Source organism: Seriola aureovittata, chromosome 2 (genome assembly GCF_021018895.1).
Source record: "Seriola aureovittata isolate HTS-2021-v1 ecotype China chromosome 2, ASM2101889v1, whole genome shotgun sequence".
NCBI classification, from domain to species: domain Eukaryota; kingdom Metazoa; phylum Chordata; class Actinopteri; order Carangiformes; family Carangidae; genus Seriola; species Seriola aureovittata.
Window position 1 is genome coordinate 16,999,288 of NC_079365.1, and position 16,596 is coordinate 17,015,883.

At 37.4% G+C, this 16,596-nt stretch overlaps 2 protein-coding genes across 2 annotated transcripts; one reads left to right on the forward strand and one right to left on the reverse strand.

The window, feature by feature from the left end:
* The first annotated feature begins 706 nt into the window (after positions 1–706).
* Positions 707–2,302, forward strand: LOC130178885 (green-sensitive opsin-like). Its single transcript, XM_056391492.1, has 5 exons — positions 707–1,091; positions 1,180–1,348; positions 1,557–1,722; positions 1,851–2,090; positions 2,204–2,302. The coding sequence occupies exons 1-5, from the start codon at positions 707–709 to the stop codon at positions 2,300–2,302; spliced, it is 1,059 nt and encodes a 352-aa protein (XP_056247467.1).
* A 3,485-nt stretch (positions 2,303–5,787) lies between these two features.
* Positions 5,788–13,024, reverse strand: synprb (synaptoporin b). Its single transcript, XM_056391505.1, has 5 exons — positions 12,924–13,024; positions 12,191–12,315; positions 9,104–9,302; positions 8,746–8,937; positions 5,788–8,667 (listed from the first exon to the last, which is right to left on the reverse strand). The coding sequence occupies exons 1-5, from the start codon at positions 12,945–12,947 to the stop codon at positions 8,296–8,298; spliced, it is 912 nt and encodes a 303-aa protein (XP_056247480.1). The 5' UTR covers positions 12,948–13,024; the 3' UTR covers positions 5,788–8,295.
* Positions 13,025–16,596: the final 3,572 nt, after the last annotated feature.

Here is a 16,596-nt window from a genome sequence, read left to right on the forward strand (position 1 = left end):
TCGAGGAGATGGTCCAAGCAGAAGACAGAGTGTCGTCAGTGGTGGCCGCAGAGAGAAGCTGCTTAGCAGGGTGTGACTATCAGCTGAGCAAAGCCTAAGGTGAGCATGCATCTGTGCAATTTTAGATAATTAGTTAGTCATCATTACTTACTACCAAAAAAAAAAAAAAAATTTAAAGATTAGAAATGAAATCCAACCACTATACAGTTGAATATTGTAAATATTTTGTGGCTTAGTAATAAACGATAAGTTAAAAATTGTAATTAGTACATGTTCAATGCTGCTAATTTAACCCCGGATTGCTTTAACCAGAGGAATAATTTTAAAGTTTGTGCCACAAACAGTGAATAAGTCCTACGTATATTGGAACATGGTGTATCTTGTAATGCAGCATTTTCTAGTTGATCTATCATTACTGTTCCAAATGTAGGTTTAAAACGGTGAGAATAGATTAGATAAACATGTGACCCCTAAGTCTCTATCCCTCATTGCTAAAGTCAATTATCAATCAGAGATCAGCTGCCCACTTCCTCACAATCCTCTTGTAATCTAATTTTGCCAATTTGTGGATAACGCCGGGAAGGTATAAAACAACACCCAGGAATGCATAAGCTGTCTGTGTGTGGTTGGTTTACAGCACTGGTGACTACTTGTTGGGCTTGCATACTACTGGCACTCTCCATCAACTGAAGCTCGGCTACTGAAGATGGCTTGGGAAGGAGGAATTGAGCCCAATGGCACAGAGGGCAAGAACTTCTACATCCCCATGTCCAACAGGACTGGGATTGTTAGAAGTCCTTTTGAATACCAACAGTATTATTTGGCAGATCCTATCATGTTCAAGCTTCTAGCTGTCTACATGTTTTTCCTGATCTGCACTGGAACTCCCATCAACGGTCTGACGTTGCTGGTCACAGCTCAGAACAAGAAACTCAGGCAACCTCTCAACTACATCCTGGTCAACCTGGCTGTGGCCGGACTGATCATGTGCGCCTTCGGATTCACCATCACCATCACCTCTGCTGTTAATGGCTACTTCATTCTCGGAGCCACTGCTTGCGCTGTTGAGGGATTCATGGCCACACTGGGAGGTGAGAAAGAATTATAGAGGAAGTTATGCTTCCTGTTTCATTGCCAAGTGTATAAATGAATAACTTTTCTTACCTTTTCTCTCTACAGGTGAAGTTGCTCTGTGGTCTCTGGTTGTCCTGGCCGTTGAGAGATACATTGTTGTCTGCAAACCCATGGGAAGCTTCAAGTTCACTGGAACTCACGCAGGAGCTGGAGTTCTTTTCACCTGGATCATGGCTTTTGCATGTGCCGCTCCACCACTGTTTGGCTGGTCCAGGTGATACTGACATCTTTTTAAAATCTTTGATTTTGATAGAGTGATAGGACTTTGCATTTTAAAACCAGTTACAATTTACTCAAACACATGATTCAGCCTCAAGAAGCTGTCAGTTTGTTAGTCACAAGGGTCTTACTGTGGATGCACAGAGAAAAAGTTTATTTCATCAGAATGTCTAAATGATTGTGTTTTTTTCAATTTCACACAGGTACCTCCCTGAGGGCATGCAGTGCTCCTGTGGACCTGACTACTACACCCTGGCCCCAGGCTTCAACAATGAATCATATGTCATGTACATGTTTGCCGTCCACTTCTTCTTACCTGTCTTCGTCATCTTCTTCACTTATGGAAGCCTTGTCATGACAGTCAAAGCTGTGAGTAAAATGAATATTCTTCTGCCATTAATTAGACTTGCTCTTAGCTTTGTGTATTTATGAGTAATGTGTATATAGAAGAATTTATTTGATGAACTTACCATTTTATATTTGACCAAACTCTTCAGGCTGCAGCCCAGCAGCAGGAGTCAGAGTCCACCCAGAAGGCTGAGAGGGAAGTGACACGTATGTGTATCCTGATGGTCTGTGGCTTCCTGGTAGCTTGGGTGCCATATGCCTCTTTTGCCGGCTGGATCTTCCTGAACAAGGGAGCTGCCTTCTCTGCCCTGACTGCAGCCGTCCCTGCCTTCTTTGCAAAGAGCTCAGCACTGTACAACCCAGTTATCTATGTGCTGATGAACAAACAGGTTGGTTTTGTATATTTTCTAGTCTTGAAGCATTTCCTTTTTCTTCTTTATTTAATCCTGAACTGTGTATATGCTTAGTTTCTGAATTTGCTGCTGTTTCCTTTCCCTTTCAGTTCCGTAACTGCATGCTGACCACTGTTGGAATGGGCGGCATGGTGGAGGATGAGACCTCAGTTTCCACAAGCAAGACAGAGGTGTCCTCTGTGTCTTAATCATGATGAAATCCTCAAATCTATGGACATTTTCCTTACTGATTGCTTCCAGATTTTAAAAGATCCCATTAAAAAAAACAAATAAAATCATGAACTTTTGCCAAATGGATTTCTGAGATATGATGAACGGAGTCTGAACCAAAAACACAGAGGAATTTTATCACATCTGTTAATATGTATAAACGGGTAGGGTAAGAAGGTGCATTTTCTGTGGAGGTTATCTTGTACAGTATTTGTATGTGTGTGTACGTGTGTGTGTGTGTGTGCAAGAGCCTGTGAGTGTGTGAGTGAACTCTGACTCACTGTACAGCTTGTGATGACACTCCAGACACCTCAACTCTCATGTCAAACTGTAAACCTGCTGAAATGTGACAAGACTCTCTGCTATGATGAATGTGTAATCACACATGGGGTATTTTCATGTAATTATGTGGGGGAGCATTTGTTTCACTGGTCTACCAGTGGCATTATTTTTATGTATTTTATGAAAAAGAAGAAAAAAAACTATATATGGAGTAGATAATAAATGCATGCATGAAAAGAAATCTGCTGTTGTGTTCATTTAAGTCTTAAACCAAAGTAGAAATTTATATATTTGAGTTAAAGTACATTTTTAAACTTAATAACCAGCCTTGATGTATTTTTATTGGGACACAATATTATAAGTTGATTCCAAAATGTTGATATTCAGCTTAGTTTTCCCTATAGGTGTATAACAACCTCTACCCTCAGACCCTGGATTTGATTAAAAAAAACACCTACGGGTCAGCTATTCATGATATTCTCATTACCTCCCTCTTAGGCTTCAGAGAAACACCCTTTGTGTAAATACTCAAAGCTGTTTGTGTATGTGTCTGTCACAGAGCCACCTCTGAGCAGACCTGCATATTGCACTATAATCCCTAATTGTGTAATCCTGTGTGAATCCTCTAAAGCGGCAACAAGAGCAGAGGGCTTTCAAAGAGCTGCTGCTCCAGAGTCCTGGCAGATTTACAGCACTCGTTTCACAGTAAATGAAAGTGACCCATGCAGGGTTAAATGTTATGAAAAGCTTGGTATCTGTCACATTTCTTTGATATTAAGTGGCTGAAATTGTTTTCATCTAGTGTAAAGAGGACAGCCTGTATTGAACCTCGCAGTCATTTAGAAAGGTTAACCTGGGACAGCGCATTATCTGTGTGGTTGAAAATAATTTCACAGAAGGTTCATCTCTGGGTAAAGATCCTCTGACTTTACACCCACTGAAAATATATATTTACATGAACATGAAAATGAATCTAAATATATTCTACAGATCCTATGTCCATGATGAGTGAGCATCATCACAGTCAATATGACTTACAGCACTATTTTAGAAATGCAAAAACAGTACGTCTTTTATTCACAAAAGCCTAAGTGTTAAGTTGACCTCATCTGAAGTTGCCCACATTCCAGATAAAGTAACTGTCTAAATAATTAACTATTTCATATGGCATGGTAATGCGCACACCTCCACAGACTGCAAACTTCTGAGAATCGTGTGTATTATTAAAATGTGAAATCCGAAAATTCTGGTTCGAAAGTGCCTTTGTGTTTTGCAATGAATTATGTTCTTTCTCATCTCACAGTTAAAGAGAACAAGTGAAGAAGGGAGGTTCATGTGACACTGATAACTATTTAGCAGACTTACATCAGCTGTGGGAATCCTGTAGAGCATAGACGACTCATGTGTGATATATTTAGTGTGACATTATACAACCCCTTTGAGTCCAGAGACATTATTGACAACTCTGACATTAAAACTGCAGGGCACCATGTCATACTATGTGGTTTCAGACCATTTGCAAATGTAAAAACAAAATGGAAACTTACACATAATCCCTGCTCCAATAGTATAAACTGTAAACTGCAGGATCCTCTGCAGGAAAGCTTACAGCTAAGAAGACAGGTGAATGGCGCCCCCTGCTGGTGTTTACAAAGAAGTCCAACATGTTCCACACTGTGCACCATGTGTAGAGAAAAGTCACAGCATTTTCATGTTGTGCAGGGCATACAGACATAACTGGCGATATTTGTAACACACCACTCTATAACATGTTACAGCTCAGAGGGGATTAATTACACCCTTCTTCCATACCCAATAGGCCATCTATCCCATGATGTAGCCATTTATTTCCTGCTGATAACCTGACCCTAATTGTCATGCTGTGGGCACACACTCTGTAATTTTCTTCAAAGAGCCTGCTCTGGACACCTGCATGTGCTTAGTGTCTCTGTCAGGGGGCCGGCAGAGACGAGAGTCGCCTCTCTTTGTTCTAATTGCTCGGATCATATGGGAGGAGCCGCATACAGAGGTCTTAATAACAAACTTGGCATGCACTGGATATATTTCCAGGCTGTGAGGAAGCCTTGAGGAGGGCAACAGTTCTGCTGACTGCAATCTGCAGTGGATAAGCTTTACTGATGAGATACTGTATTGATATTTGTATTTAGTGTTATTATCAACGTTGTTGTTGTGGTGTTATGACACATTAACCAGTGCCAGTAACCACCAGCTAAAAATAAATGAATTAATAAATTATGGCTTTGTGGAAATTAGCCAATACTAGCTTATCATGCTGGTTAAAATCTATCCTTCAGGAAGAGAAAGAGACAATAAGGAGATCCCTCTTTCAGACAAACATATATTAGGTGTCATATATGGTAGTGTGTTGCCATATTATTTTTGCTAATCAGATACTGGTGGTAATTCTCCTTGTGAACTGAACATCATGTGTAAAAGTTGGTGGAGTGTCCCTTTAAATGAATGCCTAACAGATGGTTTATTGACAGTCATTACGACTAAACATCATGGACATGGTTTTTATTAAATGAAATATTTACATTGCCTGTGGTAAAGTTAGGAATTGGCTGATATTTAACAATTAGACATTACCTAAATGAGGTAATGATTTGTTTAAAGGGCCACAACTGTTCCTTCAACAGCTTTAATTCATGCATTATGAATTACTCAATTTAGTGTTAACATTACTGATATTTTTTATTAAACAACTTGTAGCCTGTATGTGCACAAATCTAACTCATTGTCATCAGTAGATTTCAAACTCTTCAGGTTGTATAGCGTGGTAAGAGGTTTTAGGTATTAGTCTCATGATAATTCTCTTAGACAGGATGAAACTAACACCCCGAGGGATTATCCCTTTGGCCTTTGCAGTTGAGATAATCCTGATACACAGTGTGAAACATGCTTTAATGTCTGTGCTCGTATCTCGATTACAGTGAATAATCATTAGTGATTCCCTATACAGACTTCCTACATTTCTTTTTTAGTATTTCCTCACTGTCAGTCTCCTCTGCTCTGTTTCTTCTCTCATGTAGAAGAAGAGACTCTCACAGCTCTCATCATATAAGAAAAACCATGGTAACAACTGCTCCACAGTGGATATGCTCACTTTGATATCAGTTACTGAAAACCGGAGTATCAGTAAAGAAGTTTCCCGAGCAAGACTTGAGGCACCCTTCAAGTAAAACAACAAACAAATTTTGATACCTTAAATGAACTTATCAGCTCCTCATCAGCTGCGCTCAGTTTGAACCGCATTTTATGAATTTTATAGAAATGATATTCATTTGTGAAATTATAGTTTTAATGATCAGTGTAGTGCAGAGGACTGTGACACGAGATGGAATATATGCAACAAAAGCACTTCAACATATTCCACATCCAAATTATGCATCTTAGTGTGTTTAGTATGGAACATAGAATTCTTCTGCTTCAACACAAGTATAATAAAATGTGACTATACACGTACCTACAAGAAAGCATACAAAATAAATACAAAAACAAATAACATATTTTAAGTTCCACTGAAACGGCACCAATTGTCCATTTGAAATCAATATTCATTTTAAAAAGAAAGGACACATTGGTTTTAATATCAAGAAAAACCACCAATGATGACGAAGGGAATTAAAGATACAATCAAACATTAAATATTTATAGAGAGAAATCTGGCACATTCGTCAGATATGTTTCAGCACTTGTACTGCACACATTTTCCCATCAAACATATAGAATGGAACAAAATATGTAATGCTTTTTCATTAAAAAAAACATTTCACAAGATAAGGAAAAGGGTAAAACTCTTCCATTTACAGGTAAAAAGTTTAACTTGTAAAATAAATTAAATGAAATTAGTTCAGTACTGACAGACAGAAGCCCTAAATTCAAGCTAAAGCAACGAGATCAGTGGTCCTTTGTTCATTGAAATTCAAATTTCATGTTTTTCTCGGGTTAAAAATGGGAATATGTTGTCAAAAAACATTATCCAAGCAACCTGTAGGTAAACTCAAGTGCTACCACAGCACTTATAAATCCTGTATTTAACAGAGTGAACGGGTACTTTGTATTGTACCTATACTTCAATACCATCTCTAAATCCATGGAAAACGTAATGCAGTAAAGACTATGACAGCCAAAGTTTGCAGTTAAAATATCTTAATGTCTCTAATCATGTTGTAACAACTGTGCTATTGTTGTTGTTGCTTCTGGCATAACGAATAGTCACACAGGAACTTTTTTGAACAGGATCTCTTATTTGTAGTCATATGAACACTGATGTGTTTGGTTTCATCATATTATAGCATCATATCCAGGTACAGTTATTTCTCAGGGTGTGTTGCATTTATTCTGTACGTACGGAAAGTAATGTCATTGGAAATTAATTTAACATTGTTCCAGTGTAAGTATTATATTTATTACACAGATGTTGTATATTGATAAATACTGATCTATAATGGTTTTCATCCTTGGAATAATTCATGTCCTTATTGATAAGGACATGAATAAAGGACATCATGTCTAATGGCAAAACCATGGTGGACTAGCACTAAACACACAAGGTGCTAACAAATCAAACATTACGTCAACTTATTTTTATTTCATTTTTTACCTCTTTGTTGTATTGTTTTGGCCAAACTGACCACACACTGTAACTCTCAAGTGAACACTGAGATGTTCAGAGCAAACAGTCCACAGCAATATTTGCTTATTGCCAACTTCAAAAATGAAAAGAAAAAAGCAAATCAAATTCTCTCAGAACCTTATCAAGGACATGCTAAATCTGAGCTCTTATATAAGGACGAGACTCGCCAGACAGACAGTGTGCAGATGGGAAATAGGAATATGTTATCACCATAATATTTAGTCATAATACATATTTTATAAAGGAAAAAGAAAAAAAATCACTTGTGCATGTGTAAGTTCCAAAATGACAACTATGGGACAGCTGATGACTAAGCATATATGACATATGGGGGTTTCATCTCTGGCAACAGCTGGTCCGTTTTGATGCCAGCTGAAGTCTAACACCTCAAATGCCAGAGAGTGGTCCGGCTGTCTGGTTAAGGCTAAACAATGCACCCACTAAAGGTAAAGTTTGGTTAAGTTTGTTTGAATTAGTTAAAACTAAATGATGTGATAAATAAGTAGTGGCTCTCCTGGGATACTTAAAAAGCACCAGGATGTGCGAGGTTTTGAAAAACATAATGCCATGGCGCCAAACACTCAGTTTAGTAGCATCAACGACCTTGGCTTAGGAAGGAGGTAAATTGAACAAAACATTGAAATTGAAAATATAATCCTTCTTTGTACTATAACCAGGTAGACCTAGCAACGGTCCCACGGATGCACCCCCCAAATGGTGGTATATAAAGATTTTTTTTTCCTTTGTCAGGTTGGATTGAATGTAGGATGTCAATTTGATTTGTGTCTGTGCTAGACTGAACTGTTTCTGAGACGGATCAGAGTTTATCTGTATACATGCCTTGTTGCAAACACCATTGAGTGAAACTCTCAGAATCTCCATGTGCAATTAGCTAGGCTAATTCACCTATTTAGAGGGTTTCTGTGGTACCTCAAACAGTCAGATTGGGGACCTAATTTAGTTTCAGTTGTGAGAAGTGCAGCTTTAAAACCTGAATATTGCTGAGGTCCAAGAAAAACCACCACAAAATCACATCTCATTGACAAATATCTTCGGCCCTTGAGAAGCCACTTTATTCTCCCTCTCACAAATTACTGGTTTACCAAGATATGTCTGTGGTAAACTGAAGCCCGCTTGTGACTGGTTGAGGCTAGCTTGCCTGTGGACCTGCTGACTGCCCTTTGACTGATTGAAACTGTCTTGTCTGGAGGTTTGTGGACCATAACTCTCCTCTGGCTGGTCGAAGCTGCTCTCGCTGTAGAGCCGCTGTCGCATTTCACTAGACCGTTTTCCAGAAGCACTCCTGGTCGGGTATCTCTGACCTGTCTTGTACCAGCCTGTCTCTTTGAAGACAAACCAAATATTTCCGACCCAGAGGACTACGTTAACAAAACCAAAAACCTGGAGACAGAAGAGGAGCAGGAATAAATAACTTGTTTTATCCAGTTTTGTGTTTTCATTTGTTGACTGAATACCTACCGCAGACGTATTAAGACGTGACCAGAGGGGCTCCTGGGTAGCTGTACATTTGATTTCCTGAGCTCTGCAGGCTGAGATGAGCAGCAGTACCTGTGTTGGGTTCGTGGCTGTCTTGATATCAGAGAGAGTTTTGGCCCAACAACAACTGCTGGCCAGCCACATGAAGGAGAAGATGACTGTAACAACAAAATCCTGCTCAGGACGGGAGAATAGAAAAGAGATATAAAGGGAGAAAGTCACACACAGGATAGAATAATCAGTCACAGTCATGTCATGCAAACGCAACACTATCACACTTTATTGTACCTAATTAAAACGAAGGACAAACACTAAAAGGAGGAGGTACAAACTCACTCACCACAAGTGGGCCTCTGTTGTTCTTCAGGTACTTGTTCTGGTAGAAGACATAGACGATGGTTGCCAACAGAGAGTAGAGGAAAGCAAAAACACCCACAGTCACGAAAAACTGAGCTGCTGAAGAAAAGTCGCCATCCAGGAAAAGAATCTCTTCTCTTTTTGCGTCGCACAAAGGAGCCTTGAAATGCACTTGTTGTAATCTACAAGACAGAGAGAGAAACTTTACAGTGAATGGAAAAAAAACAAACAGGTTGTGAACTGACATGTGAGGAGATTGACTCTGCAAGGAAACACGCCACTTTAACTGCCCATTGTACACTGGTACTTTCAGAGCACTTTTATAAAGTAATCTTGTGGCTAAAAGAAGTACGGTTGAGGCTAAAAATGCTTTCCCATGAGACCTCTGTGAATTTGGCGTGGCATACAAAGGGACAGACTCACAAAGAAGCTGCCAGTGAAGAAAGACGAGCAGTTCTGCAACTTGGCTTTGTAAAAGGAAGCGTAACGACATCTGGACTGTAAAAAGTTCTCAACTCGCTATAAGACAGTGGCAGGAGGGATTGTCACTATGAGAGGACTAGGGTCAAATCTATTTTGGTGAACATGAGCTCATTTCATCATACAGAGGTTGAGGTTTTCATGATCCTTTTATTGTTTTGTGATTGATAAATCACTGAGGTGTATGGTGCTGGGATTTTTTACATTTATTTTGTTTCAGTCTTGGTGTTAGATCATTTCTTTATTTTATTTAATTCATTAATGTACAGTTTATGCTTGCAACTGTAGATGGATAACAGGAAATGAGGGCAGAGAGAATAACATGCTACAAAAGTTTCAGGTTTTTGGTCATGGTGTAGCTGATAATGATTAATCCTATTTCAAAAAAACATAACGTAAGTCAAACTATAGTCTAGCCAGACATATCTCAACCCTTTGTTTAGCGCTGTGCCAGAGTCAAAAACAGTCTATAGTCTCAAATATGTTTTATAGCTAAACTACTTAAAACAGTGACTTTAGTTACCTGATCTATTAGCATGATGCCAGTCAATCACATTCAGTCTCATGTATGATGCATCATTGTGTTGTCTGAAGCCCAGGATGTTTGCTTTCACTTATCTACGGAGCACGAGCAACCAGATGCTGAATGCAGTTCACTTAACAGCCACCAGTGTCATTAATAAGGGTTTTTGTGAATGTTACATAATTGTACCGTATTTCCTCAAACAGTGGCCAGGGCCTTTATGTACCTTAATTGCAGAAGGTGGCAGACCTTTGTTTGAGGCTTTTATTATAAGCAGGCCTTTATTTGTAATTCCCTCTGTATGTTTATGGTCATATTTTAGTAGGAAGCCTTGTTTTGATCTGCTGCCGTTTGTCCTGTTAAAGTTACTACCTTAGACTTTAATACAAAGTCAGCACTTCCTGTAACTATTTCAAACACAAACAAAGTGTTTAAAATAGTATGATTATATTGTTGAATTTATTAAATTAAAGCAGTGGAAAGGTGCATTAAAATGCTTAACTAGTATGCAGGTTATATGATAGGCACCAGGAGTGTATACTGTTATTATATTATACACAAACTCTGATCCCATACTGCACTGTACTGAAAACATATAAAACACTGAACTGTGGTCGCTACAATTGTAATTACATCTATAGAGTGGTTTCCACTGAACAAACAAACACCAGTGTCAAGCCAGCTGAACTGTTAATTAGACACTTGGCCATCACTCACACACTCTGGAGCATGGAGCATGGGGGTGGACGATCACACTGCTGCACTACAATACCATTGAGTTCACTACCACAACCACATCCACAGCACACCGTTAATCATGCAACTGAAGTGGTAATCATGACCATTTCATTTGGATGAACCAAAGTTACTATCCAGCCAACTTTGATTATTGATCATTTGTGTTTATATTTTTCTGTTGTTGAGTCAAACTTAGAAACACGTTTTTTTGCTCAGCGTTTTTATTTTTGTGTATTTGATGAGAAATGTCCAACTGAGATAAGAGAAGAGAAGAGAAGAGAAGAGAAGAGAAGAGAAGAGAAGAGAAGAGAAGAGAAGAGAAGAGAAGAGAAGAGAAGAGAAGAGAAGAGAAGAGAAGAGAAGAGAAGAGAAGAGAAGAGAAGAGAAGAGAAGATATAAGATAAGAAATAAAAATGTAATTATTATGGATGAATGCATTCTGTATTTCCGCTGTGGATACTGAAAATAAATATTTTCTATTTTAGCCCTGTAGAAAGAAGTACAAGCTTCACTTAAAATAGCAACAAATCTGACAAACAGAGTCTTCTCTATTCTAGTCTTTGTTTTATCATCTTCCAGAAAGCTGTGTTTGTACATCTGAGATTGTCGTGCAGTACATGCAGGTCTGCAGGAGTAAAAATGAAACAAGACACTATTTCTGTAGCTCATCAGCTTATCAATGGATCTCTAGGCAGTTACATGTGAATGCTGCAAAGAAAGATGTAGTGGTAAATTGCTGTAATATCACAAAAGACCACCTGAGGTTAAGTCTTGACTGAAAGGACTCCAGGTACGGTTTCGTCTAATGATGCAGTGAAACATTATATATTATTGGATCTGAAATTGGGCCATTTTCCCACTCAGCTGTCCAGCTTCCTGATCTTAAATTGGATGAACTTCAAGAGAGAATAGCTCCCCTCTACCGAGCCTGACAACATGATGAAGTAGAACTGTGCAGTTTTTAAATCTTCTTTTTTCTGCCTGACCACTTTCCTGAAATTCACACAGATGATTACTGGGGACATGTCTGGTTAGGTTGAAAGCACAGTTAATAAAGTCTAATAAAATCTTCACTTCTTGTCAGTCATATAAAATTCTATTAATCAAAGTGTCAAAGATTAAATTACTACATAAAAACATACTCTTTTTATAATTAATATTTGTTCTTTAGGTAATACATATTCAAGAAAAGTTAATTATCCAACAAGATCAAAGAAAAAACAAATTAATTTATATCATGAGACTTTTTACTGGATTTGCTGTTGCAAAGGTTTCAGTATTTGAAACAAGAGGTGAACATAATGTCAAAGAACGCAACAACTACTTTACCTGAAAGGATAACCAAAGTCAATGTTGATGCTGAGGTTACTCTGCCTCCTGTCTGCACAGTCCACTTTAACCTGGAGATGACCATTGTATCCTCCACATGTTGCAAAAGCACAGATGGCAAAAATCTATAAAAACAAACAAACAAACAAACAGAAATCCGTTATTGATCACCGTTGGCTTAATCCAGTATCAGTTCTGTAGGTGGTTTTCTGCATAATACATACACATCAATAAATTACAGGACAGATTATTAAGATTTATAATTGGTTTGAAAGCAAAACCTGAATAATTTAAAAGTCGGAAGACAACTAACAGAGCTGCTTACTGTGCACTGGAGGGTGGCCAGAGCAGTACAGTGAGATTCAATATACAACTCTAAAGTCTTTCTATCTTTTTGTCTTTATGTCTCTTATACAATAAAATCAGAATATTACTCACTTGCACAATGTTCATATTAAGAATGAGATATTTACTGTGTCAACTATACTATTAATAGCTCTTTTAAAAACTTTTAAACGTGCCACATGTAGCATCGACAAACTCCAACAGTGGCTAAACCAGACATTTCATGCAGTCCTCTTTCTCTCAGCAAGTCATAAAATGATTAAATGAATGAGAAGCACCATCAAGATCACACTTTACATTGTATTTCATACAATGGAACACACATCACAAAGGAAATTAAGCAGGATCCATTAAAAAAGAATAATGAGACTAGAAAATTAAAACTTACCGGAGCAAATATAACCATACACATTTAAAAAATCACAGAGCTCAAGACCAAGTCCACACAGGGTCGACAGCTTTTGTCCCTAGGCTGAAATGCCACTGATGTCGACAGGAAAGAGAAGAGAGTGACTCTTCCAACAAAAGGGGGAGGGCTGACAGGAGATATCTTCCCTAAGGAGGAGTCTGAGATTTTCTCTAACTCTACATTTATTGGCAAATACTGCAACAATCTGTAAATACCTACATCAGGTAAATATGTACAGCATAATTGTTTATATTTCTATTGTACCGAATAGTACATTCATTCTTTTCGTGGCCACATAATTGTTGTTGTAGGACCAAGACAATATTGATCTCAAAATATCATCTTCTATATAAGGCTACATTGGGAACATGAAACAAATGGAAATATCTGGGACTTAATTTTCAGCACATTAATTATTCCCCTAGCCCAACACTTAAGTGGTGGTTTCACAGAGTTGATCTTAATACCACAATCCTTTGAACTTACATGTGTATTGTGCTATTTTAGGCTGATCTGATTTTGTGAATTTTGATATTTTCATACAGGGGAACTTCAGGGTTCATCATAATCACAGAAATATGGGAAACTGCCTGCCTTTGACGTGGCTTGCTGTGGGCTGTAAAATGCAGAGAGGTCGGTGGGGAAACTATTTAGCATAAATAAATCACTTCTCTGTTTTCCTGAACTCATAAATGGTTTTGTGGGTGTATGATAATGTAAGGTAATTAATGGAATTGATTTTAATATATATCTAAGCAAGCCATTTCCTTACCAAAGACCGTGTTGCCATGGTAACTAACGTGTAACCCAAAATGCTCTTACGCTCCAGTACAAAAATGACTTTCTTCACCATGTACTATCATTATTGTCCTTAGTAGTTTTATGTTAACAACATATTAGACATTATGATTAATTTTTTTTGTTGATATGGATGTAGATGTTTCAGACTGTGCATCAATACAAACAGACATAAACATAATTGAAATGTATTGCAATATCATACTGAGGTCTGATAATTACATGGATTGTAACTCCCTGTTTTTGTATCAACTGACTCTGACAAGAGATATACATTTTGAATGTCTTTAATAAGTGTTTCAGAGTTTGCATATGTGTTGGAATAAAAATAAAAAGTAGTTGTAGAGCTAAACAGGTTACTTATGGGCGCCAAAGATCCTTGCAGTGGGCCAGCCATAAATATGTATATATGTTTTCAAATAATGAGGCTTATAGCCTCATATCTGTGTAGTAAGATGTAGTCGTCTCTACAAACCAACATTCTCTGTTGTGATAGCTTTGATTGATTTTAATTTAATTATTGATTGATTTAAAAACATGCAGCTCGGTGTAATGAAATATAATAAAAGAGTGTAAATTTCATATGAATTTGGATTGTAATCACTAGTAGATACTTTAATTATGTTTTATTTTCTAAAGATCCATTCATGATGATTCATATACCATTTGAACTGGTATAAAAGGATTCTGCTGACCCCTTTTGGTCATATATGTCTATTACAGATTTATTCTTAAAGAAAAATAAAGTTAGGGGTATATACATTACTGAATGAAATAAATAATATATTTGTAATGTATATAAGTGCAGCTTGGATTTTAGCAATAAAATTTAGCAAGCAACACACCACAGGCTAGTCTCATTTTGTGCATCTGAAAAATAATTCATCTTCACACAATCTCTATTTTTCAGATCTGAAAAATAGAGATTGTGTTTTTTTGGATAGAAGAGAATCCAAATTTTATTCAGAGAGAGAAACTCTCAGATTCATAAAATCATCATTTTTCAGGCTGATTTGATTTCTTATTGACAAAATAAGAGGCATTTCATACCTGGTGATGGTTTGAACATCTTTTCTTTTTTATATGGAAGTTTTAATGAATCAAATGAATCAACTCTAATCAACCACTGGATTATACATTATGGTGCTGTGCACTGAATGTTAAGTTACCAACATATTTTGTGGAGAAAATTTAAAAACCAAGGTTGATCATTTTGCTTTGAGAGACTCAGCAGAGCATGCAATGGTTTAATGTAGGTTTTAAAAATGGATAAAAAGCAGTAATTAACTAGAATGGCACAAAGTAGAGCACTTCCACAAGAGAAGTCATAGTTCTCAGCACCATAAATATGTTTGAGTCAATCATTATTTTTTGCAAAATTTACAAAAATGTTTTTAAAAAATGGTGCAAAAATGGTTTCAAGGAAAGTGGTAAAAAAATATTCCTGGATCCATTCCTTTGAATGCGTTCTTCCCTATCACATGCCCCATCCTTCCACCCAGTTTGGTACAAATTGGTTCTGTACTTTTTGAATAATCCTCACAAATAAACAAACAAGTAAACCAAGAAACATGGGGGGAAATATAACCTCTTTGGCTGAGGTAATGCAGGGGTACAAATGAAAAGGGATAGAGCTCCTATGAATTCCATTCCACAAAACACTGAGTGAAGAAACACGTACTGTTATGTGTCAAAGTGTTTTACACTCTCCTGACAATTACCCGACACCTACACGAGTTTAAAAGCAGTAGGAACTTTAGAACCATTAATCATCCATATGGCTATGGGGAAGACTCAAACTCAACTCAAAGCTGCCATAGGTTAGGCATTGACAAGACTACAAGTTAAAAAAATAACTTAATACACCTTTTAAATTAATGGGATATATACAGCAGTAAATCGGCCATCTTAAAAGTAATTTAACAACAAGGGTAGCAGCCAATTTAGGATTAAAAACATGAAAAATAATGTCTTGACAATCATGACAAGTCTGTCCTGAGAAATGATTTTAAAAAAGAAAATGACTTTGATTGCCCCATTCCCTGTGGCAGGTTTGTTGATGGAAAAATGTATACCCAGTGCAGGAACATGAAGACAGAAAGCCATTTTGTACAAGCTGACAACAGAAACATTGAAAGGGTGTGAAAACGGCCGTTGATGCAGCAGTCTAGATGAGATGAGTTTGGTCAAAGATAAGAATATTCCTTTGTAATTCTCAGTTGAGCAAAACAGCCTAAGTTTCATTCAAGTTAGTTTCGAAATACCCATCCAATTACTGCTTTTGAATGAGGCAGATAAAACACAACTGATTTAGAATAAAACATTTTGCAAAATCCAGCTCCATCTTTCAGCAAGGCTCTCTGGTGTGAATGCTGTTTACTGTTGTTTTGAGGGGCTGGTACAACTGGGTATCAGCAGAGAGCAGTGCCGTTATATTTACAGTCAGCAAGTGAGGTTGTAGAAAAATTAGGATTTTACCTCACAGGTAATATGCAGAACGTTGTTGGTGAATCCTCTGAGCTAACAGAGAATATTCTGTAGTTCTGTACTTCAGTGTTGAATCACTACTTATCAACAAGTAAAAGTTGTTGCTTAGAACTCGTCAGTCTTTGTGCTCCCATATGACAACAACACTCCACAGCAAAGATGGAATATGTATTCAGATCAAATCCCAATTACAAGTATAAGTTGTTGTTAAGCTTAAGATTTCACATACAGATGTTTTGTTTGTAAAATCTTTTAGAAATCTGAAGAGTAACTAGTAAGTATAGCTTTTAAACCTTGGTGAAGCAAAAAGTACAATACTTCCCTCTGAAAGGTAGTGAAGTATAAAGTAGTATAAAAACTCAAACAT

Bases quoted from the DNA above. Each gene is read 5' to 3' on its own strand.
- LOC130178885 (XM_056391492.1), top strand. From the start codon at position 707: ATGGCTTGGGAAGGAGGAATTGAGCCCAATGGCACAGAGGGCAAGAAC. The intron at 1,723-1,850 runs GTGAGTAAAATG...CAAACTCTTCAG, and splicing joins TTGTCATGACAGTCAAAGCT to GCTGCAGCCCAGCAGCAGGA. The intron at 2,091-2,203 runs GTTGGTTTTGTA...TTTCCCTTTCAG, and splicing joins ATGTGCTGATGAACAAACAG to TTCCGTAACTGCATGCTGAC.
- synprb (XM_056391505.1), bottom strand. From the start codon at position 12,947: ATGTGTATGGTTATATTTGCTCCG. The intron at 12,316-12,923 runs GTAAGTTTTAAT...TTGTTTTTATAG, and splicing joins GTATGGTTATATTTGCTCCG to ATTTTTGCCATCTGTGCTTT. The intron at 9,303-12,190 runs GTAAAGTAGTTG...TCTGTCTTGTAG, and splicing joins GACTTTGGTTATCCTTTCAG to ATTACAACAAGTGCATTTCA.